Raw genomic sequence first — 25115 nt, forward strand, 5'->3', positions numbered from 1 at the left:
GTAAAAAAAAAAAAAAAAAAATTCTGCCCAGCATCTGGGTCTTGAGGTGGATGCTGTTGTTTGGGGAACCCAGCACCCATTCTCCCTCTCCCTGGCAATAATGTCAGTGTTCCTTTGGGCAACCGCTGTTTCACACTTCCAGCCCCTGAAGTTCAGGTGAGGCTGGCTCTACTCCTTGGTTCTAGATGTAGTTACGTCCAAGCAAATCCCCAGGACTTCTGCTAGCATTACCAAGACGAGTTCTCTTCCTCCACTTAAGCCCTCCAAGGACGTGTGGGCAGGGTGGTGGAGACACGAGCCACAAGGAAAAGTGCAGGAATCCTGTGTTAGCAGTGGCTGAGCTTAGACCAGGCCAGACAAGGAGAGGGAGGGGATTCTGGGCCCTGGAAGGAGAGTCATATAGAGGAGGCTGCTCTGTCGAATCGACGGAGATGACAATTTCCAAGGTTTCCTGAGGCAAAAAGACCAAGATAAGGCTGGAGCTGGGGCGAGTTCTGTGCAGCAGGAGCCAGGTGTTAAAGACAGAGTGGAAGAGAAGGCCAGTATGGATTTTATTCTAAATGGCCTTTGCATAAAAGCCACCATAGAACAGTTTTATTTATTGATTTTATTTTTATTAATCCTCCTCCAAACACAGAACACATAATTTTACTGTTTTGTTTGTTGTTGGTGGTGGTATGTTTGTTTGTTTGTTTGTTTGTTTGTTTTTAGAGACAGGGTCTTACTGTGTCACTCAGGCTTCAGTGCCGTGGCAGGATCATAGCTCACTGCTGCCTCTAACTCCTGAACTCAAGCGATCCTCTAGGATTGGCCACTGCACTCAGCCTAGAGTTTTAATTGGGATAAGTTAGTAGTCTGATTTGTGTTTTTGGAAGATCACTTTGGATCCAGGCTGGAGAAATGTATCGGACACGGGGATAAAGTCAGAAGTAGAAAAAGCCCTTAGGAAGAGGAGGTGGTGTTCTTGAGGAAGGGGGTAGTGGAGAGGGACAAAGTGGGAGAGTTTAGGTGCTCAGATAGAAGGCAAAGCGCTGGGAGGAGTGCGGTGAAACGCTGGATAGCTTGGGCTACTCCACTTATCTGAGCCTCAGTTTCCTCTTCCAAACAGAAATAATATCCACTTCATGAGGGTATGTTTGACAAGGGTAGTAGCTGAGAGTATTGTTTTTAGTCAGGTCTGGATTGGATCTCAGGTCTGGCAGGTAAAAGCTGTGTGACCTTATGAGAGTCAGTTAATGATAGATTGTAGCCTTTATGCAGCACTTGTTATGTTTCAACCAACAGAACTCTCCCCAGACTAGGATACGTATTCTAGCTTCCAGGAGGGTGAGGGGGACAAGGCGGGGGGCGGGGGTGGTGAGGAAGTACTGTGGAGACAGCAAGCCTTTTGTCCAAAGTCCTACTAGTAAATGCGGAGCCAGGATTTCTCTGTCACGTTCCCCTAACTTTTCTGCGCCTAAAACTGGGATAACAATAATACACTTCCCTGTGTGGTTGGGCGTATACAGAAAGGGGTCTGGCACATAGCAGGTGTTTATTAAATTATTACTAAAATTATTATTATTACATTCTTTGTGTTTTCCTCAGGTTTTGCATAGAGTGAGCATCACTTGGACAAATCCTTTGGATTAAAAAAAGATCTACTAAGTGAGGGGGAAAAAACAGGCTGCCAGAGTCTCAGCGGGGGCTTGGGGCGTGGCCAGAGGGGCGTGGTCTACGGGGGCAGGGCCACAACTGGAGGGCCAGGCTGTGGGGGCGGGGCCAGCACACGAGGACTGAGGGTGGGGGCGGGGTCCGGAGAAAGGGGCGGGGCCCGGGCTGGCGACGCATGCCCAGTGCGGTCCCCTTCACTGCCGCCGTCGCCGCGGCCACCGCCCACTCGGGGCTGGCCAGCGGCGGGCGGCCGGGGCGCGGAGAAGGGCCTGGCTGGGCGAGCGCACGGCCATGGCCCCGTGGCTGCAGCTCTGCTCCGTCTTCTTTACGGTCAACGCCTGCCTCAACGGCTCGCAGCTGGCTGTGGCCGCTGGCGGGTCCGGCCGCGCGCGGGGCGCCGACACCTGTGGCTGGAGGGTAAGGCGAGGGCGGCGGTTTTCTTGCCGTCGCCAACTCGCGGGGGACGCAGCGCGCACAGGTGCTCGCGGGGAGGCGAGCCCGCGCCAACCTGTCTGCTCTTCGCGGGGTCCGCGTCCGGCCCGGGTCCCACTCCTCCCGCGCATCCTCCTGGTTTCCCTCCCCGGGCGCGTGTCCTCCGGCCCTGGCCGAGATGAAAGCGGCTGCCCGACCCCGGCTTTGTGTTGCTAATGAGGTGCGGCCGCCGGCCGGGGTCCCATTTAGAGGGCGGGCGTGAGGGGCGGCGGGGCTGGGCCGGGCGCCCCACCCTTTGTTCTTGGCCCGGGACCTCCTTCGCCCCAGGGCTGCGTGTCTCGGGCTGGGATCCCCCGAGCCACCTGGACCGGGTTGCGCTTTGGAGAGGGAAGGGGGTATTCTCCCGGACTTCCAGTCCAAAACCCTGCCAAGGCCCGGGCGGCCGGAGAGGGGACTTGGAGCACCGGGGAGGGATGCGCCCCGCTCTCCTGGTAGCTTTGTTCCTCCTCGCCTGGGGCCGTCACCCCACTCTTACCCCTCCTCTGACTCCGGGACCTCCTGAGAAACTTCGCCTCCCGGTTCAGCCCTTCGTCTTGTGAAGGTCTGGCGGCTTATATCCTCCTTCCCTGCTTCGAGTTGCGGATATTTTTCCGCCAAAGGGCCGCGTGGGTGTCACCTGGGTGAGGTGCCTGAGACGAGACTGGAGAGGTGCCCAGACTTTCGCCGTGTGCGTTGAGCCGTCTCCCTGGAACCGAGCGCTCCTTTGACACTGTCTGGGCGATGGGCGCGGGTCATTGCCATTCCCCTCTCAGCTTCCCGGCTCCCTACCTGGGCTTCTGGCCTTGGGCGGCCCCAGAACCCGGAGATTATGTCCGTCTGCCCCGAGTCTCCCACCGAGGCCAGGGTGGGCCCGGCGTCAGGGCACTCACAGCCTTAAGCCTTGTGGAGAAAACGCAGGCTTTGCACTCAGGGAGCAGGGACATGACCTTGGCTCTGCTCCTGGGGAGCCATGAGCCTCAATTTCTTCATATGAAAAATGGGATGAAATGAGAATTTCCTTAGTATTGCTGGGCTGAGGGATAGGTATGGAGTGGTTTGCTTAGGCCAACGTTGACTCAACCTCTTCTGGGTGGCTCTAAACAGCCTCAGCACAGTCAAAACCTAGGACATAACACTCCCTTAGGCACACAGGCTGGTGCCTCCAAGCTCACTTGCCCCACAGTCCCAAGAAATGTGGTGCAGAAAACCAGGTGTGAGACAGACAGCTGGGATGTCTTCAGACTCAATAGCTAAGCTACGGAGACAGCTATGACCCCTGCTCTGCCTCCGCCTCCGGCCCCCCCCCCCCCCCCCCCGCCCCATTAGGCTCTGTCATTCCTTCCTAGTCGAGTAAAGCGTCACATTTTCTTACTCTGTTCCATTTTAGTAAAACATCACTGCTCTTGTTTTATTGTTTAAAAAAATTTTAGTAGCTAGCAAGTTTCCTCAAGGTTAATCTCATGTTGACTTACGGATCCTACTAGAATTTTGGATTTAGACTCTTGTTGGCTTTTGAATGACTACAGTATCACAGGCGTTTTATTCTGAGTGTTCATGTGATGGCATAGGTAAATCAGTCCGATTCACTGTTTTGCTGCAGTTGCCAAGGTGGCTTCTTATGCCACTGTACAAAACTCGTGAAGTTTTAATACTGTGGGGTATGGTAGTGCCCCGACGGAGCCAGGCTGGTGATTTTCTTCTACCTGTGCGAGTGTGTTCTCCTCTCCCAAACCTGCACCCTCATAGAATGGTGGCTCTGTCCCAGTCACCTCACACTCATGCTGACCTTTTCTGCACCACAACCCCTAGTTGGGGGTGACTTTTCTCAGCTGCTCCTGCCTTGACCCCACCAATCCTTTCCTTGGGTCATCCTCATTCCCCTCCTGGACGATCGTAGAGGCCTCTGGGCCATGTTCCAGATTCCAGGCTCATCCAGGCTGATACATGGTTCCTTCTCTCCTGGATTTGCTGCTTGGTGGATTTCATGGACCCAGTTTCCCCACATGCTTTGCCTTCCCACCCTTTCCAGCCTCACCCCCTACCCCTCTCATCCTACCCCTCTCATCCTGCTCCTAACTCCGGATGGATGCCCCTCTGTGCTTCAAGACATGCTTTTCCCTCCTCCCAGGATGCCTTTTCCTCCCTTGAGAATTCCTTGCCTAGCTTAAGACTCAGTTCAGGTGGTACCCCCTCAGAGAAGCCCTCCTGAATGCCATGCCCCTTGCTTTGCCTTCTCCTGCAGGTCCTTCCGCTTTAGTCTCATCAGACTGCTTTGTCAGTATTTGTTCACTTCTATGTCTTCAGACTAGTTTCTTTAGCCAGACACTGAACCTCATCTTGGTGGCCTCAGAGCCCTGTAAATATTGGCTGAACCAAATTAGACCCTGCTGCCTTCCTGCTAAATCCTGTATTTCCTGATAGATTTTAAGAAGTAGAGGCAAAGATCAGGGCATCAAGGTCCGTTGTCTTTGCAGCAGGCCTTTGCACATGCTGTTCCTGCCTGTGTTCCTTTACTTTACACCTCTGCAGCTTCCCTTCTCGGCCCTAGCATCACTTCTGCAAAAAAATGTCCCTGTCCACACCTCCCTAGGTCATGTCTTCTAGAAGTTGCTCTGTCAGGGAGTCGGCTAGGAAGTACTGGTACACAGTGACTAGAGTATTTGATTCATGTTTGGGTCCCCTACCAAATAATAGGTACTTAGTCCATAGATGTTGGCCTCAGCTCTAAGGTTGCTTACAGTGGGGCTGTAGGAACATAAAAGGATAAGGGTCGACTATATGTGATGCAAATCAGAGGAGGCTTTCTGTGGACCTGGGCCATACTCAGAACCTGAGAGGGGGCAGCAAGGTGCAGCACCAAGTCCTGAGAAACCGGATTTGGGTGCTGGAGCAGAGCTGAGCAAATGACCCCCTTGATCTCCAGGGAACATTTGTTTCAGGAACCCTTGCCCTTGCAGGAATGTGTATTTTTGCAAGACTTGCAAGGTGAGTGCAGCCAGCCAACCCTCTGCAGCCCTGCTAACAGACCCTTCAGGGCTGCTCCCAGAGGAGCCACGGGCTGGCCTGGTTTAAGTGGTCAGGTTTCACAACCTCCCCATTATTAGTGGGGCAATTAAGAGGCTGATACCATCTTGAACACAGGTCAGTGTTTTAGAAATGAGTCGTGGGCACACTTCCTCAACTACTTAAAAAAAATTCTCTTAGGGTCCTTGCCAGGTAAGGTTGCTCTTTGAGTAATAAATACTGTGTTCGCAAAGAAGTTATGATTTGTAAAACCTCCAGAGGGACCGCCATCCTCATTTACACGGGCTCTTGCTTCTAGAGAGTGGAATGGTTTTGTTTGCAACTAGAAGCAAGTTTGGTTCATAACTTTAATTGTGTCAGTAAGTTCTCCCTCCCCTTGTCTTGCTGGTCTAGAAGCCTTTTTATGGAACAAGGAGTTAGGAATCTACTCCCACAGGTTTGTATTTAGTGGCTTTTCCTGCAGTGGGGGAGTAGGGAACATTTCTTGCCTCCTTACCTAAACGGGGTATACCTTCTCTGGTCTATTATCCCTGGAACACAATTCCTACTCCCCCTGCAAGAAAACACTACTCCTTCAGGAATTCGGGAAGCCAGGATGCTGGCATCATCTTTACAATGAAATGCAAGTTTCCCATTTAAGGCAAATACTTCATCGCAAAAGGTAGGAAGGAATAGGGTGGTACTTGGAAAAGAGAAGTTCCAGCTGGTTAAAATTTAGGTTCCTGATAAAAGTCCAATCCAAGAATTATCCTTGGCTGTGGGCCCAGGCATGTTTATTTGATTCTGAACTGGATGCATTTTCATTCACTTGCAGCTCATGGCTCCCAAGCCCACATCTGGTCTGCCTATCCTATGGCCATGTTGTCCATGTTACAGATGCTCTTGTGTCTGTTACAGAATTCTTGGTTAAAAAATTACTCAGTCCTGGTTGATACATTTTTTAGAGAGACGTTTTTATAAGCAGTGCAAAGCTTTCTTCCAGCCTGTTTTGCCTAGTTAATTGGGAACTCTTCCGGCCCATGTCCATCTTTCTTGAGCAGCCCTCCCTTCTCTCCCCACCCCCACCCATCCACCCAACCCCAAGCCCCTGCAGTGCCTGGGACATTGTGCTAGTTATTAACTTGGGCATACAGCTCGGTGACCAGGAGAGCAGCAGTTAACTTTTTCTCCAAGTGACACCCCGGGCCTTCCAGTATCAGAATTGCCTCAGGAGCTTGTTAAAATGCAGATTGAAAGCTAATGGGATCAGAGTGAGAGTGAGGTGGAGCCCAGGAATTGGCATTTTAACAAGTTCTTTTGAGGATACTCATGCTGTAACCAGGATGAGACCTATTGTTTTAGGGGACAGGGGTCCCATAATCCAGAGAAGGGGAGAACACACATTCTAAACATTTAAAATCAGAGTTTGGCTTTAAATTATGTCACTGGCCTTAGAGAAGAATGTGAAGACTTTCTCAGAGCCCTGACCAATAAAAGGGGTCAGGCTGGGTGGGGAGTGTGAGGACGGGAGGAGCAGGGAAGCGGGGCGGGGGGGAGAAGCTAGTTTGGATGGGTGCCTCTGGCCTGGGGCAGATGAGGAGGCCTGGAGTGAAGAGGACTTGACACTTCCCCTGAGTTCCTCCCTAGAACAGCTGGGTTTGTCTGAAAACAGTCTCAGGAAGGAGTAGCACAGGATCCAAATCAGATTCTCGGCAGTTCAAATCTTACAATTTCCCAACAAAGGAAAGAACTGCTAATGCTTTTAAGTATTTTTCATGCTTCATTTGGCCTAAAACATGTTTTTTTTTTCTTTTTTAAAGCTTTCAAGGCTTTTTCCTCTTCTGTCCCTGAACTTTTTATATACTGTGCCCCAGCAGATGTCTGTTCCTGCTGGGGCTACCCCATCAACAATTTTATTGTCCTCCTTCATTCCCCACTGCCTCTTTTTTTGAGACGGAGTTTCGCTCTGGTGCCCAGGCTGGAGTGCAGTAGCATGATCTCAGCTCGCTGCAATATCCGCCTCCCGGGTTTAAGTAATTCTCCTGCCTCAGCCCCCCGAGTGGTTGGGATTACAGGCGTCCACCACCACACCCAGCTAATTTTTGTATTTTTAGTAGAGGCGAGGTTGCTCCATGTTGGCCAGGCTGGTCTTGAACTCCTGATCTTAGATGATCTGTCCACCTTGGCCTCCCAAAGTGCTGGGATTACAGGCGTGAGCCACCGTGCCTGGCCCCCTATTGCCTCTTCAGCCTGCTTCTGATGGATGGGTTTTTAGGCTTCTAGAAGCTTGAGCCTCCATCCTTGATGTGTAAGAATCTGGGGTGAGGAGGGGGCTCAGGTATCTCCAGGAGCTTGACAGGTTGAGAGGTGCAGTGGCCTTAGAGCAGACCTCTCTCTTGCCACCCTGCCCTGGCAGCCAGACCTTTTCCATTTCCCATCTACCCCCAAATTTGGAGAGCTGCCGCCCTCAGTCAGCCGGGGGGCTGTCTGTGCTGGAGCTACAGGCCCCATCTCCAGCCAGCCAGACTTGCCCAGCCAGTGGGAGGCATTGTCCTCCTGGGCAGTGTTTGTCTTGGCTGCTTGGATGTTCTGAATGGGCCTGACACACGATTAGGTGACTGATGGCCTCTGAAACACATTGTCTCCTCCGGGGCCCACAGCCTTTGAAGCTCTTCCCAGTGGGAAGTAAAGAGACTATTTGCTCTATTAAAATGCCTTGGTATTTCCTCTGTTTAACCACAGGCCACTTCCCCTCTGCCACTCTAAACCCGGCAGGGCCACCGGCTGATTGAAAAGACACAAGCCCTCAAGTGATCACATCCTATTGAAACAGATAGTCTTACTGCAGATTAAAGCTAGGGCCAGTCTTGAAGAAACAAATCCAAGGGGGGAATCTTTGAGATGGCTCCTTATCTTGCTCAGAATTGTCTGTTGAACAGAATTCACACTTGAAGTCCTGAATGCAAAAATGTAAATGTGTCTTAAAAAAAAAAAAAAAAAAAAAAGAAGAGATATCAACATTGTAAATTAAGTCAGTGTGTGTTTTATCTATATATGGCAGGTTAAAGCAATCCAATCAACAATTTCTCATTGTGTGAGTTGGAAACCCTTTGGTGTCTGGGAAGGGCATGATGTCTGTTCATAGAAAACCACACCCTGCTGCTTTCTCTATTTGCAGATTCTACCTGTTCAGTCATATGCTGAGAAATCCAAGTAAGAAAGAAGTCTGTAGCTTAACTAATACCAAGAATATCTCTGGGGAGACTCATTCATCCTTTCCCAAACAATATATTAAAAGAAGGCTTTTAATTAATAACACCAGGCAGGAAACTAAAAATTGAACAATTTAACAAATTACCTACATAACAAAAACTCCATTTGTACCCTGTTTTTGTGAAGTGGCCTAAAAAACGAATAACTAGTTTCTAATAGAGACTGTTAACATTGATGTTTGCAACTCCATTGTTCAAAGTATCCATGATAAAAATGGATTCCCTTTTCTTTGGTTCCTTGTTTGGAAATGTTGGGGGAAGGTGGATGTAGCTAATTAAGGCTACAACATTTAAAGGGGGGACTTAATAGGTACCAGCTGTCCTCAACAAATCACTGGGTGGACGACAAAATAAAGATGTGATGTGAACACACATGTAATTCTCTTCTAAAACGGAAATGGGCTCATAAATTTTCTGATTTAATAGTGTAAATGAAAACTACCTCTACTGTGCTTATTTAAGAAGCATTCATTTTATGGTAAAACTAATGCTAAAATGTCTTATTTGCATATGGCTGGTACCTTAAGACTTGAAAGGGCAGTAGATGGCAAGTATTATTGGAAGCTTAGTAAATTGTAGTTTTATTGTACCTTTCTTCATTCCAAACCTGATCTAATAGACATTAATCATGAGGCTTTTCATTAAAACTACTACATGGTAGGGAAGCATGCTTGAACGTACCAGAAAAGCCATATAAAATTCAAGTATCAACTTTGAAAATGGAATGGAAATTGGTAGCATTAATTAAAATGTTTGGATGGATATTTACATTTCACACATTAAATGAATACTTCATATGAATCCTTTTGAAATCGTATTTTGAAATACGATTTGAAATCCTTTTGAAATTGTATTTAAGGGATTAGGCCTTAAATACAACTATTTTTCAGATGTAAAAAGTACTGTATTGCCTTCAAAACTAGGAGTTTTTCCAAGTGTTCTGTTTGGTCATTTTTGTAGATCTTTTCCCCCCATTGAATAGTAACCCTTTAAAAAATGCTGGCAGTGTCCCCAGACTTCTGTGCTGCGATGGACTGTTTTACTCGAGAGTGGGAGGGTTAATGGGATAAAGGGAGACCTTCCTTGGAACGAAGAGATGTGTTTTCCTGAGATAGGCCACATGGTTTAGAAACCCTTTCCCTGTGATTTTATTCTGTCTGGGTGATTTCTGGTTTCTCCTCTCCCAAAACGGCCCCCTTTTATCTGAGGAAAATGCAGTGCAGTACAGACCAAATGTAGCAGCAGTCCGCCGCCTGAGCGTGGTCTCTGTTGAGTGACGGTTTATGGCCCCTTCCTCTGGCGTGTGCACATTTGCTGTGGGTGGAGCACAGGCACTCACACGGTTAGGATTTATTGTAACTGCTCAGTATCTGAAGCTCAAAAAGAGTTACTTGGAGTGAGGAGGCAGGAGACGCTTTTTTTGAGCAGCCACCCTGTGTTAAGTTGTGGGACCAGGCCCCCTTCCACAGTGGCTGCCTGTCTGGGCCAGGAGCAAGACAAAGGAGTAGGGGCCTGGACAACAGGGAAATTCAGAAAGAGATTCTGGGGCCACAGTACCGAGGATTCCCCGTCCTCTCTCCACACTTCCCTACTCATTCCAGAGAAATATGAACAAGCTTCTGCTGCTCCTCATCCTAGAACTGCCCCCGTGAAAAGCAGTTTGTTGACATTCAGCTGCCTGAGGCCCTGCTTGAGGCCACCTTAGAACTCTGGCTTTTTAGCCCATGTCTCAGTTGGTTCCCAGTATCTCTGGCTTCTTGCTCTGCCTCAGTTTCCCCTGCTTTGGAGGAGGCCCCCTTTTCTCTGTGAGGCTTCTCCATACCACTCTCTAGCTTTCCCATGTGCCACAAAGCCTGGCCGACCCCATCATCCCTCCAGATTTCATGAGAACGTGTCCAAACATTGCAGTGATGCATTGAGAAACAAACAAATTTGATGTGTTTATAAAGAAGAAATTGAATTTCAGTGGTTCGTGGGAGGCTTAGATGAAGAAGACAGGTCTTACCAAAGGGACTTTGAGCAGGGCCTGACCAGTGAGTGGACCCAGGCGCTGGGGAGACAGTTTGGGCAGAAAGTAAGATGTGGGCAAAGCTGGAGAAGGGGGCTTATTGGTGGGGGGATGGTAAGTTTGAAGATATAGGTACTAGATAACAGGGCACCTTGAAGTTTGCCTGTGTGTGTTCTGTCAGAAGTGGTGAGGCTTGGAAGATTTCTCCAACAGGTGAACGGCTTGATAAGAGGGATACTCAGTGGCCATTCATTCATTGAGTGAATATTGGTGCGTTCTGTGTGTTAGGTCTGATTTCTAGAGCTTAGACTTTATTTTATTTCCAGAGACAGGGTCTCTGTCGCCCAGGCTGGAGTGCAGCAGTGGCGTGATCATAGCTTATTGCAGTCTTGAACTCCTAGGCTTAGGCAATTCTCCTCCCTCAGCCTCCTGAGTAGCTGGGATGACAGGCACATGCCACCAAGCCTGGCTAATTTTTTACATTTTTTGTAGAGATGGGGTTTTATTATGTTGCCCAGGCTGGTCTTGAATTCCTGGCCTCAAGCAATCTGCCCACTTGGGTTTACAGACGTGAGCCACCATGCCTGGCCAGAGCTTAGGTTTTGGTAGGGGAGACAAATAGGATAATGAAATATCAGACCTGACCATGCTGTTTCCAGTAGCAACTTGCTGCTCACCGTCCTCTTTTCTTCACTTTTTCTCTGCAGAACTTTTCACCGTGGAACATACATAGTATTTTCTTTGTCCATCCTTCTTCCCCATTGCAGTGTCAGCTCCATGTGGGTGAGGCCTTTACCTGTTTTGTTCCCTTCTGCATCACGAGAACAGTGCCTGGCACAGAGTAGGTTCTCCATACATGTTTCTTAAATGACTAAGCACTCTACGGGAAATTAAAATGAGGCAATAAGAGCAATGGGTGTTTGCAAGTAGACACTCTCCAATGGCCACTCTGAGGAGGTGACATGTCAGTCAAGCAACTGTAATAAAAAGTTCCTCTGGGCAAGGAGTGGTGGCTCACACCTGTAATCCCAGCATTTTGGGAGGCCAAGGCGGGCGGATCACCTGAGGTCAGGAGTTCAAGACCAGTCTGGCCAACATGGTGAAACCCCGTCTCTACTAAAAATACATAAATTAGCTGGGTATGGTGATGTGCACCTCTAATCCTAGCTACTCAGGAGACTGAGGCTGGAGAATCACTTGAACCCAGAAGGCGGAGGTTGCAGTGAGCCAAGATCGTGCCATTGTACTCCAGCCTGGGCAACACAGCGAGACTCCATCTCAAAAAAAAAAAAATTTCCCTGAAATTGCTTTCTTAACATTGGCTAATCACGTGGCAGTTAGTGCTGAGAGTAGCATAAAAAATATGCTTAATTTATTCATTCACACCACAGTTATTGGCACTCCTGCCAGGGGCCACATACTGGTTAGAGGCTGGGCTTCAAGCCAGGTTCCCACTCATGACAAGGAGAGTGTGGGCTGGTGTTGTGTGGGAACCACACCTGGCCAAGTGTCTGTTGCTTGAGGGGGTTGCTTGGACTGTCCACTTTACCCTGCACTGTGAATGAGAAAAATGTGAAAAGTTACTGCTAAGCACTAACTAAGCATCCTGGTTTTGGACTTTCTGAAATGATGTGAACGGAACAAATCTCACTCCCTGGCAGCAGCCCTCAGTTTGTATGAAACTTTGTCTTCTTAACAGAGGTGCAGGTCTCGTTTTTGTTTGCTTCGTTCCCGTCTGGTGGTGAATGCGTTTCATTTTCTGAAGCCACTTGAAGGTCTGTCCATAATCAGAGGTGCTCTTTGCCTTCTTTCCGGGGCTGCGGATTTGCCGGCCAGCTGTGGAAATGAGTTTTTGCCCGGCTTTGATTTTCATGCCTTGCCTCCCCGTGGGAGGAACTAGATATTTCTGATCTTACCTCTGCTCATATTCAGATCCAGCCAAGCAATCAGTGACTTCCCGGGCTTTTTTGTGGGAGACTGTGGGAAAAGTCCTGGTTGGCTGGCTATGAATTAATGAAATCCTTAGAAGGCTTCACTAAAGATAGCTCCTGTGGCTTACAAAAAAAAAATGGCATTGCCTTTTTAATTTGAGAAGGACGTCATGGAGTTTTACCAAAATTAAGCAGAAAAAATGTAACATCTGGTTGTGCTGGCGGAAGACTGCTTCAGGGCCTCTGGAGCTATGAGTTCCCAGTGCTGGCATGCCCAAGGTGACTGTCACCGGCCCCTATAGTGCTGCTATGGACAGGCCGCCTCTCATTGTTCTCCTCCTTGGGTTTTGAAGTCATTGAGAGACAAATTCTACCTCCCACATCTTTTCACTTGAGCACATTTCCCATCTACTGAGCTTTCTTCTTTTACTTAAAGGGTCACACATTTGAAAAAGTACAGAGTTTTCGAGTTGATCAAGACTAGTGTAATCATTGCTTTTATTTCATTAAAAAAGGATGGGGGTGGATAATGGGGGCAGCAGGCCAGCGAACTTTTAAAGAGTTCTAAAAAGGAGAGGGAGAATGGTAAATTGCTGGAGAAGAGTTTTAGGGAAAGGCATATAGGAGATTTTAAATGGATTTATGACGTGTGTGTGTGTGTGTGTGTGTGTGTGTGTGTGTGTATATATAAATATATATATTTTTTGAGACAAGGTCTTACTCTGTCACCCAGGCTGAAGTGCAGTCATGCAATTATAGCTCATTGCAGCCTTGAACTCCTGGGCTCCAGCAATCCTCCTGGCCCAGTCTCCTGAGTAGCAGGGACCGCAGGCATGTGCCGCCAAGCTTGGCTATTTTTTTACATTTTTTTTGTTAAGACAGAGTTTCACTGTGTTACTCAGGCTAGTCTCAAACTCCTGGCCTCAAGCAGTCCTCCTGCCTTGGCCTCCCAAAGTGCTGGGATTACAGACATGAGCCACCATGCCCTGCCTAGGGCATACGTTTTCTGAAACGATACAGGAAGATGAAGTTGTTGCCATCCCTACCCCCCAACCCCTCAAGCAGGCAGCTAGTCACCTGTACAAAATACAGGTATATATAATGTATAAAATGTAAATATAAATGTATATAGTGTGTAAAATGTATGTATATAATATATAAAATACAGTCACCTGTATATTAGAGTCCCTTACAGCCCCACATGGGCATTCCCCATTATTGTGCTCTTTCTCCCATCCTTTGTATTCTGAAAATTTTCGAACCTGTAGAAGAATTGAAATAACAGTAAAATGAACACCCATTTCCCCTTTGTCTAAAGTTACCAATTCATAACGTTTTGCTACACTTACCTCACTTGTCCTTTTAATGTCATTCATAATTTCTTTCTGCATCACATTCTAGGGGGCAGAGAAGGGTCACTCATTGCTTTTTGATGTCCTGTCTCTTTAGCCTCCTTTGATACAGAACAGTTCCTCTACCTATTTTTTGGTCCTTTATAGCCTACACATTCTGAAGAGTCAAGGCCACTTGTGTACACAATTTGGATTTTTGATTGTTTCCTCATGAATAGGTTCAAATATTTTGACAAGACCCCTCTAAAGGTGATATTGTGACTTTGTTGGATTTTACATATCAACTGGTAACAAATGTAGATGCAGTTTTAGCAATAAGAAAAATGTGTTTTTTTCTGTGTGAAATTGTTGTATTTAGAGATCTATGCTAATGGTAGTACCCAGTTTAGTCTTGTGTTATTTGTCTTTTTAAAAATGCAGTGTTTCACATTAAGCCTTCCCTTTTACTTTATTGAGAGTCTAAGGAAGTGCAGGGTGTCATTTGTGCTATCCTGTAATAAACTTTTTCCTTAAAGATTATTTGAAATCAACCATGCTCTCTCAAAATTAGGAGTGCTATTTCTCAAGAATGCTCAAGGCTTTTGCTATTCACATGGGCTCGTTGCAGTTATAGATGTCGCCCTCAGAGACAGGGAATGAGTTCCTATTAAAGACCTGTGTTTGGCCGGGGCAGGTTTACGGTTGACTGCTTCCTCACACCAAAATTCAGCCATTTCTTTCCTTTGTGCTAAGAAAACATTGAACTTTATTTTCAGTAAAGTCTACTTTACTAAAAACGTATCCTCCAAGTCAGTTTCTAGCCTTTTAGTTCTGTGATTGCATGTTACCTACATTATTTTATTATAGTCCCTTACAGACGGTTTCATTAGTTTAACTTGAATTATTATCTTCTACCTAATTACATGGCTTTTGTTTCTTTCATTTTACCCCACTCCAGATTTAAGGGCCGAGACATGTAAAGTTAATATTGGTCATTTTTTAAAGTAAGTTAAAATGTCAAAAAGCGACAAGTTGTTATTCTTACAGGGTACCAGGGAAACAACAGAGACAAAACCTCCATCTTTTATTCATAAGTCCAGAGAGACTACGAGGGCGCAGGCAGGCCTGTGTGCTGGGCGTTTGTTCAGCTTTCAGGACTGGGCCTCCTCCCCTGCTGGCCATGAAATGTCATGCCGAGATGTAATAGTGGGACATTCAGCATCCAGAGAATGGTCCGCAGAGATTCAACTTTGCTTTTCATTTTCTTTTCTGGCACCAAGTCCACAGTCTCCTCTGTGGCCTGACAGTGAAAGGCCAGAAAGCAGCGATTTAGATGCTGGCAGGAATGGTGTGCAGCCTCTGCCCAGCGGGCTGGAGCTCCTGGGCTGGAATGCATGCTGGACACAAAGGTCGGGTGAGGCTATGCTTTGGTGGGGGGCGGGGGGCAGCTTGCCTTTGCTTGGTCTCCTTTGCTCTGGTCACAGCCGAGAGAGTTCTCGTTTCTATGGCTATGCTACCTTTACTTTTGTGGAAGAGGGAGTGCAAGGTGCTTTTGATTTCAGAAATCACTCAGGGTTAACCATTTTTGTGTAGAAGGAGGCACTGAGGGCATAGTGCTGAGGCTGTGCAGCTCCCCAGGCTCTGACATTTCCTTTGGATGAAGAAAACGTAGGCAGCATTAGCTAAACAAGCCTAGACTTTGATTTAGAGCAGTGGATTTTGATTGGGGGAATTTGGGGAATTTCTTTTTTTTTGTTTTGTTTTGAGACAGGGTCTCTATCAACCAGGCTTGAGTGCAGTGGTGTGATCACAGCTTACTGCAGCCTTAACCTTGATGTGGGGAATTTCTGGAGACATTTTTGGTTGTCACAACTGGGGTAGGCTGCTCCTGGCAGTCAATGGGAAGGGCTCAGGGATGTTGCTAAACATCTTGAAATGCACAAGTCAGTCCTCCATGACAAAGAATTACCTGGCCTAAAATGTAAATAGCGCTGAGACTGAGAAACCCTGATTTAGGGGTCCCATCTTAGTATTTTGATTTCTCAGCCCTCTTAGCCTCATAACACTTTTCAGCTTCCTATCTGTTTAACAGAAGCTGCTGATTCTATAAATTTGCACTCAGGATGAATTTCCATGAAACTCTCCAAGACATATGATTAAACTATTGTGGTGCTCCTTGAAGATATGCCCTGAATGCAACTACTATTTTAAATGCAAAAGACAATTTTTTGCCATAATTTGATCAAAGTAGCATAACCTGTGCCTCTGTTTTTGTTACTCACTGATGGTCTGTAGATAACATTACATTTTTTCAGCATGAAACCCAACACTTCAAATCCCTAAAGCAGTCTCAAATTTATGGTTAATAAAAGCATTTATTGTACTGGATGTCATCTGTTATATCACTCTGGGGCTAGAAACTGGCAAGCAGTGGACAGGAAATATTTTCATTTCAAATCGCTTCAATCTTATGGTCTAGGGGCAAAAGTGTCTGATTTCAGGAAAGCTGCAGTGAATAGCATAGTAATGAATGCATTTTTAGTTGATTAAGCAGGCATTCTCTCCCTTTCAAACAATCTTCCCTCTTTGGCTTGGAGGGGCTAAATAAACATGCGATATTAAATGATAGCATTTCTTGTGTTGGCCATGCCTTTTCTTTGATCATCTTAAACTTTTCAAAGTGTTTTCCAGGAATCCTCAGCAGAGCAGGAGCAAGCCATAGGAGAATGGCTAAACTCAAGTTTTGGCCCCCTTCGTAATTGTTTACTTTCTGAGCAAAGGAGGTTTTCTGAGAAGATGCTGACTCTTCTGAATTCCTCTTTAAAAATGGAATTTGGTACCTCACCCTTGGGATCATGAATTTAGGAGGAAAAAATATTTTGAGTTTTTGTTTGTTTTCAAAAAGTCTGCAATTTTATTGTAATTTGAGTCCCAATCTCTCACATCCATCAAGTAAATAGGGTGAGGAGAGTTCCATCCAGAGGAAATCTGGTGAGGCGATGACATATCCGGGACAGTGTACCTTTCCTCCTGACTGCCCAGCCTTTGAACGTGTTACCTAAGTCATCACTTCCCAGCAAGCCTCGGAGGTAGACAATTATTTCTGATGTGGTTCCCTTTTTTCCAGATGAGGATTCCATGGCACAAAGAGCCAGGAAGGGATTAAGATGAGAATCCATGTGACTCGGAGAGGCCTCTCTCCGCCAGAAACCGGAGCTGCAGAGTTCTTACCCTGCCCGTGCCCCCAGCAGTCGGGCTTGCCCTGCCTTCCAAGCACCCTGTCTCAGATGGACGGCTGCCATGTGCAACAAAGCAACTAATGGGGGGTGGAAAGAGAGCGAGACTAGACAGCACTTCGGAGATAATTAAATTAAACTCAGATTAGGCAATTACCCCAAAGATTCCCAAACCTGGCTGAATACCAGAATCACCTGAGGAGCATTCTTGGCGTGGGGGGAGATTCCGGGCCTCACCCCAGACCTGCTTAAGTGGGATTTCCAGGGGAAGGCCAGGAATCTGAGTTTTTAAAAAAGCTGCCAGATTAGTGATTGCCAGGGTTTTGGAGGGAGGGAGGGAGGGCTTGACTACCAAGGGGCAGTACAAGGGAATTTTTTGGGATGATGGGACTGTTCTGTATACTGATTATAGCAGTGGATACATACATATATATGCATATAACTTGTGGACCCATACACCAAAAACTATCAATTGTACTGTGTGTAAATAAAAATAAATATGCTGCCCAGGTGAAACTGAGTTATCTAGGTGTCAGTTGAGGTGGCCTGTGGTGCCTGGTGACAGCTGGGAAGAGCTGTCCAGCTATGAAAGAGTGTCACCTGTTATTGCAGAGGCAGGCATGGGCAGGTGCTGAACTCTTTAGCCCAGTGCTATCCAACAGAACTTTCTGTGACAAAAAATGTTCTTCCCAGCACTGTTCAATTCAGTAACCATCAACCACTTTTGGCTACTGAGTACCTGAAATGTGGCTAGCACAACTAAGGAACTGAATTTTTAATTTTACTTAAACTTAATTTAAATTTAAATCGTCACACATGGCTAGAGGCTACCCTATTGGACAGCTCACCCTCAAAGGTAGACATGGTGATATCATGGAGCTTTGGCTCTGTGCAGGATGCACACCGTGGTACTTTATACTTGAGGGACAATAGTAAGTCATCCCAAACATAGGGTAAAATGGAAACATGGACAGGACTTACCAATATGGGTAAGTACAGAGAAGAAGGAACCTTGAGATGAAGACTGACCTGAGATCTGCCCAGGCAGAGGGCAATTCTGCCAATTGAAGGAATCTGCTTTTTTTTTTTTTTTTTTGAGATGGAGTTTCGCTCTTGTCCCCGAGGCTGGAATGTAATGGTGTGATTTCAGCTCACTTCAACTTCCACCTCCCAGGTTCAAGCGATTCTCCTGCCTCAGCCTCCCATGTAGCTGGGATGACAGACAAGTGCCACCACACCCAGCTAATTTTTGTATTTTTAGTAGAGGCGGGATTTCATCATGTTGGCCAGGCTGGTCTCGAACTCCTGACCTCAGATGATCGGCCTGCCTTAGCCTCCCAAAGTGCTAGGACTACAGGCGTGAGCCACCACGCCTGGCCAGGAATCTGCTTTTTCTTCTCCAAAGATAGCAGCATCTTTGGCCCACTTCTTTCCACAACCTTCCAACCTTGTTCATTTTAAAAGGTGCAGAGGTTAGTTGGGATGCTCTTGAATTATGCTCCCATTCTTCTGCAGTGATAGGATATACAGGAAGCCATCAGAGGGGCCAGGTGAGCCCAGTGCCGAGAGGTGGGGGTGTTCTGAGCTTCACTGGGCCCACCTACCTCCCTAGACAGAGTGTGATGAAGAACCTGTGTGGGCATATTGTATTCCTTTTTGGGAAGGAGAGCATATAAAAAAGGCAATTAGGCATAAAATTCCTGCTTTATGCTTTGAGCACATGACCTTTACCTTGGCTTGTGTTCAGACGCTCCTAAACCCACCTCCTCTACCCCCATTGATAAGATTGATTATCTTAGTGTTACTTTTCCAAATGTGTTATAAAAGAATGAGATTCAGGGAGTGTGGACTTCTATTAGTACAAACCAAATGGTGGCAGAAAGAATGTTCCAATTTGTAAACATATGTGTTCTTAAATAAATTTTCTAAATGGGTAACAAAAAATTGCGTGAGCTCTGGGCTTATAACTGGAGGTTTTGTTAATCTGATTTAAAAATAGGACTGACTTGAAAGCATAAAAGTGGGGAGGTAGCTTTAAAATTAGTGGGTCTTCTTTCCTTTTTTCTTTTTTTTTTTTTTTGAGATAGAGTCTCGCTCTGTTGCCCAGGCTGGAGTGCAGTGGCGCCATCTTGGCTTACTGCAACCTCTGCCTTCTGGGTTCAAGCGATTCTCCTGCCTCAGCCTCCTGAGTAGCTGAGATTACAGGCGTGCGCCACCACACCTGGCTAATTTTTGTATTTTTAGTAGAGACGGGGTTTCACCGTGTTGGTCAGGCTGGTCTTGAACTCTTGACCTAGACATCTGCCCCCTCCCCCCCCTACCCGCCCCAGCCTCCCAAAGTTCTGGGATTACAGGTGTGAGCCACCGTGCCCGACATTCTTTATTTTTTATATGAAAACTTGACTTCTTTAGATCAGGAAGAGAACATCCTGGATGGATCATAGCATCTCTAAGGAGAGTTTCCTTGTGTTGCCTTTACAAATTGGTTACTTCAACCTTATAAGAAAAATGAAGCTTACTGAGTATTAAGCTCCATTACATACTGATTCTTCTACCCTTGAACACACAAACAGATCTTGTTGCATAGCTGCTATAATCACTGTATGTGTTTTATTTATTTATGGTTATTTTTTACTTATGTTTGTTTTCCGAAGATATTTCCATGTATTGATATAGTGCACAGACATGTCACTTTTAGTGGCCATATGATATGTTCATGTAGTAAGCTCCCCTCCCCTTTTTGCCAGTCCTCACCCCACATTTGATGAGGCATTTGGGCTGTTTCCAAGTTATTACTGTTACAAAGCTGCTATGAACATCTTCATACAGATGGATTACCTGCCCATCTCCCTTGCCGTTTTGGTTTATTTCCTTGGCATGTATTCCCCAAAATGGAATTACTGGGTCAAAGGATTTGTGGCTCTCATTTCATACATGTTTACCAGCTTGTCCTGTATAATGACTGAACCAGTTTACTGGGAGGAATTGTGTTTTGAGAAAAGAATAGGTTTGTTTCACAAATCCCAGCTCCACCATTTGCTACCATTTATTTAGACCTTGGGCAAGTTTTTCCCTGAGGCTATTTCTTCATCTGTAAAATGTGTTATTAATAGTTCATCTCCCAGGGTTGTTGTTTGTTTTAAGATGTAAGCAAGATACTGTTTTTAAAACATCCAGCTCTGTGCCTGGCCACATGGTAACTGCTTAGTGACTGGCTGCAGTGTTTTTATCGGCAGTGTACATGTACTCATTCTTCTCCATCCTAATAATATTGACATTTATCGGCCGGGTGGGTTAAGCCTATGATCCCATCAGTTTGGGAGGCCAAGGTGGACAAATCACCTGAGGTCAGGAGTTTGAGACCAGCTTGGCCAATGTGGTGAAACCCTGTCTCTACTAAAAATACAAAAAAAAAAAAAAAATTAGCCGGGCATGGTTGGCGGTCACCTGTAATCCCAGGTGCTCAGAAGCTGAGGCAGGATAATTGCTTGAACCCAGGAGGCGTAGGTTGCAGTGAGTCAAGGTTGTGCCATTGCACTCCAGTCTGGGCGACAGACACTCCATCTTAAAAAAAAAAAAAAAAAAAAAAAAAAAAAAAACCTCTCACACACACACAAAATATTGATGTTTATAGAATTTTTTTTCTTTCTTTTTTTTTTTTTTTGAGACGGAGTCTCACTCTGTCGCCCAGGCTGGAGTGCAGTGGCGTAATCTTGGCTCAGCGCAACCTCTGCCTCCTGGATTCAAGCGATTCTCCTGCTTCAGCCTCCTGAGTAGCTGGGATTACAGGCATGCACCATCATGCTCAGCTAATTTTGTATTTTTGGTAGAGATGGGATTTCTCCATGTTGATCAGGCTGGTCTCGAACTCCCAACCACGGGTGATCTGCCCACCTTGGCCTTCCAAAGTGCTGGGATTACAGGCGTGAGCCACCGCGCCCAGCCCCGAGTATAATTTTTCTCTACCTTTGTTATTTTGGTGGTAGCTTATACTTGTTTGATTTTGGATTTATTAGAGAAGGACTAAATCTTTCACCTGGTGATTTACCTTCTGAGTATGTTTTAGTACCTTTCAGTCTAGTAATATTAAAGCTAGGTGTGGGCGAAATGTCGCTTAGTAGAGAGTGTTAGGGAAGATGTTTTAAGTGAATAAATAAGAATTTAAAGTAAGAATTTAAAATAATTATTGATTAGTGAGTCTTCCTGACTTACCAGCATATTATGAAAATAATTGAATCTGATTAGTATCATGGAAATTCTATTTGTACTGCCAATTTAGCCAGCAAACCTTTGTTCCTTTGTGTGTATGTGTGTGTGTGCGTGCGTGCTTGAGAGAGTGTGTGTGTGCACGCGTGCGTGAGAGAGTGTGTGTGCACACGCATTCCCCAAAGTCTTTGGATTGATCACACATCACCCATAAAGAGAATATATATTAATTCTGTTTTATTGGAGTTTAAAAAAAAATCCCGATCTTGGGCTAGAAGCCACCCTGGTTAGGCTGTCTCATTGAGGTCACTGCGGCATGTGTGATGAGAGCATCTCAGGCTGACTGCTTGTGACTGTGGACAGGGCAGGTGACCCATAAGGCTGTCAGTTTCCTTACTACCTGTAAAGTGGGACAGTTATACTAGAATTATTCTTAAGATTTTAACTATTATTTTTATTGAGGTGATTTGAACCTTTAATTCAGAGGGTATAATTGTCCTGTCTTACCCACTCCGTGTCCTTATTGAGTTGCCCACCTTTTTTGCTACCTAGACTCTTGCCCCTTGCACCTGGGTGTCTTTTTCATCTCACTTGGGAAAGAACACCCAACCTCTGGCCATTGTTGCAGATCTTTCTCTAATACAAGAAAAGCATTTGTCCTACATATAGTTTTTATTTTTTAAATTGAGAAACAGCTTTATTTTTGCAAAATGTGGCCTGTCGGCTCTGCTGGTCACTTTTGATGTGCTTGTGTTGCTTGCATACATGGAGGGTGCCCACGTCTCCACCTGCCTCCATCCTTCACAACTTCACGTGTGATCACCCAGCTCATCCACATGGCCAAAGACCCGGTGCATCTCCCAATTTTTAACATCAACACTATTGTTAATGATTGATTACAACCCATTTAGTCTTCTGGGCTAGGAGCTTTTAGGGCCCAATCAATCACTGAATCCATAAACAAGGGGACCGCCTCAGACTCCCTGGGAGCTCTGAATCACACTGGGGTGTTGACAGTCCCAGAGGCCTTTCTGTCAGCAACTGTCTGGGTTGGTGAGAATTTGGGTACTGTGCTAGGTGTTAGCAAGGGCAGGAGAAAGGCAGCCACAGATACAGAAATAGTTTGTTTGACAGTTGATCTGCATGTGGGTAATTGCAGAACTGAGTCGTTCATTTTTTACCCTCTTTACTCCCATTTACACCAAGTTGTCTTCTTGTCAGGAAAGCTGGAAGTCAGAATAGTGATACACACATACACACACACCTACACCTTCCTTACCTGTTTTTAAAAATGACTCCTTCCTGGGAACCCCAACATGAAGCAGATAAGAGTGCAGCAGCTCTGGTTGAAGAGAGTGGGGAGAAGGACCCTGGCAGAGCCCCGCCCCACCCACAGATCCTTGCCCCTCACGCAGGCAGTGCTGTTCTGTGGGTTTCTCTCTCAGTCCAAGAACACTTATCCTGAGTGATTGTCCACCTGCCCTGGTTGAAGTGGCATTGCTTTAGTAGGTCCTCTGGGATGATCCCTGGATATGATAAGAACATTTCTGGAAGAGCCCTGTAAAAGCAATTCCTTCCCCTCCACAAGGGTGAGTCTGGGACTACCCTTAATACACCAGAGTGAAGATCCTGGACTTAGAGTACATGGGTGGGTGGACTTAAAGGAACCAGGGAGACAGAGAAGATAAAAACAGAGATAAGCTTTAAGAAGATAAGGTTATAGCTTGCACTGGCATCCTGTCGTAGGCAGGAGAGGAACCAAGAATGCCTGATAGGCTGTCAGGAAGATGGACACCTCCACAGGGTCTGTGACACAAGCCAGAGGAGGAAGAGATGGTGAGCTGCTAGGGAAGAGGTCACTCATTCAGAGACCAAAAGGGCAACTGTGTGTGATAACAGGCCCTAGAGCATGAGGGCACCAACAAGGCTGACTTGAAATACCTTATCTCCAGGGGTCACACCCTCTGGAAGCACACTGAGCTTAGACAGGAATGATGACAAGTTGTTTTGGGAAGGGACCGTGGTTGAAACCAGTGCCTCCACCTGCAGCAGTGGCAGAGCAAAGGTGTCTTAATCCTCTGCAGAAAGGACTGAGATGTGCATTGTATGTGCAGCTCATACCTCTGAATATCCTCACCTCAAATAAAGCTTGCTTGTGAACACCTTCTAAGAGTCTTTATCCAACACCCCGTGATTTGGCGGTCCCTCTTCTGTGGCTTATACCTCATGGCCCTCTGCCAGCAGAAAGCTGGACCCACTGGCCAGTCGTTTATGCTTGCAGGAGCCTTTAAGGTTCTCCCCAATGCTGGTCACTCATTGCATGAATGTTCATATCCTTAGGTGGCTCCTGCCATGTCCTGCTGCCATGAGGACAGGATGGAAGGAAGGGAAGAAGAGGGGTCTCTTCCTTGGAGTCCACTCGTTACTAGGGGCTCTTTGCCCTCATTCTGCCCTGGGCTGATTGAAGCTTCAGCCACCTTTGCAGAAAGCTCTTGGCTTCTGGTGAGAACATCTTGAAATGGGCCTAATATCCATGGAAACTGAAAAATGAGACCAATGGCGTGGACTGTTTCCACAGTTCTGATGTGCCTCTTGCCCCTGTAGGTACAGAAATTTTAACTCCAAATAATTGACTTGAGTTGTAACGCTGTGTTCTAATTTGGAAACGTGAAGCTGACCACTTCCAGAAGGTGCCCCCCTTGCCTTCACTCAGAAAAGCCGGGTGTGTCTCTTCCACCCGAACATCACTGCGCTAGGCACGTTGCATTCATTTTCCTAGGGCCTGGCCCTGGACTCTGCACATCCTGGGAGCTCTATGAAGAAGGGCAGGATTACCCTATTGAGTGCAGATATTCCTCTCACACACAGTGAGGGCTTTGGATTAAAGTGGTTTATGTGGGGCCAGCATTTTTGGGTGCATATGAAGCCTAGAAGATTTGTGACTTGGCAGATTTGTGTGTAAGCACAGCTCCCCAGCCTCCTGCCTACTTCTGATAGGGGTACTGGCAGCCTTCAGGGACTGAGGCTGTAGACCCTGGAGATGTTCCTCACACTCTAGGGAGGCAGTAGCAGGGCACCTTCAGGACTGGCTCCTCTGAGGGAGTCCCTGTTTTTACCTCATCACTGATGAGAATGATGTAGCCTTTGTCGAGATTGTCAAGGTAGAGTGGAGATAGGTCCCTCTAGCACTGAAACAGTTTTGTGCCTGTGCAAACAAAACACTTCAAAAAGGATACTGCCCCTGCCTCCATCCTGGTGTAAGGTGGCAGAAGGAAGCAGTGGCTGACAGCGGAGTTAAACACACTTTAAGGTAGGTCAAATTTTTGACATACCATTTTCCTCTGCCGTACCAGCAGCTGCTCTCTACTTTGAAAGGGGGCTTAGCTGCTCATATAAACTTTGGTTTGTGATAATGTAAACTATTATTAGGATTATCTTTTTATTCATAATATATGCCTGATTCTCTGTCTACTTTATTTATGCTCCGTTTGAAACACTCATTTACCTTCAATACTCAGAGCCAGCATCAACCCCTCTGAAAATGAAGGGAAACTTTATAACAGATTATTTAAATCTCTCTGTGGTTAAAAAGGACTCTGGGAATGAAATCACTGGGTTGAGGAAGCGTCAAATCTCAGCAAAGCTTCCAGGTTAAAACTGGGATGTGATGTTGACAAAACATTCCAGTTTAAAGGTTTTTTTTTTTTTTAAATGAAGGTTTATCCCCAGGGTGGTTGTTTTCATAAAGAAATGCTTGATTCTCAGTTGAGAATTTTTGGCCTTCAAAGTCTCCTCTTCCCTCCCACCAACCTCCCCCGCGCCCTGCCCAACTTTTCATCACCACCTGGTGGAACCATTTGTCACTGAGGACGTTCTGGAAGTTAGAGAAGTTCCTGAGGCTCAGGTTGGCGACACCAACACCGCGGTCAGCCAGGCCCTGTCTCCCTGCCAGGAGGCCGGAGTGGGGGAGGTCACACGGGGCGGTTGGAGGGGGAGGGATGCCA

General features: G+C 46.4%; 1 protein-coding gene across 3 annotated transcripts in view; it reads left to right on the top strand.

The window, feature by feature from the left end:
* Positions 1-1860: 1860 nt before the first annotated feature.
* The window catches only part of IL17RD (interleukin 17 receptor D), a 75945-nt gene continuing 52690 nt past the window's right edge, over positions 1861-25115 (top strand). The window contains exon 1 of one of the 3 annotated variants that reach the window (XM_002813613.6): positions 1861-2070. In XM_002813613.6, the coding sequence (XP_002813659.3) occupies positions 1945-2070 (126 nt within the window). In that variant the 5' untranslated portion in view covers positions 1861-1944. Of the gene's footprint in view, positions 2306-13060; positions 15079-25115 lie in introns of those variants that run through there. The other 2 variants (XM_054552019.2, XM_054552018.2) reach the window with 2 other exon arrangements.

Source organism: Pongo abelii, chromosome 2 (assembly GCF_028885655.2).
Source record: "Pongo abelii isolate AG06213 chromosome 2, NHGRI_mPonAbe1-v2.0_pri, whole genome shotgun sequence".
Lineage (NCBI taxonomy): Eukaryota > Metazoa > Chordata > Mammalia > Primates > Hominidae > Pongo > Pongo abelii.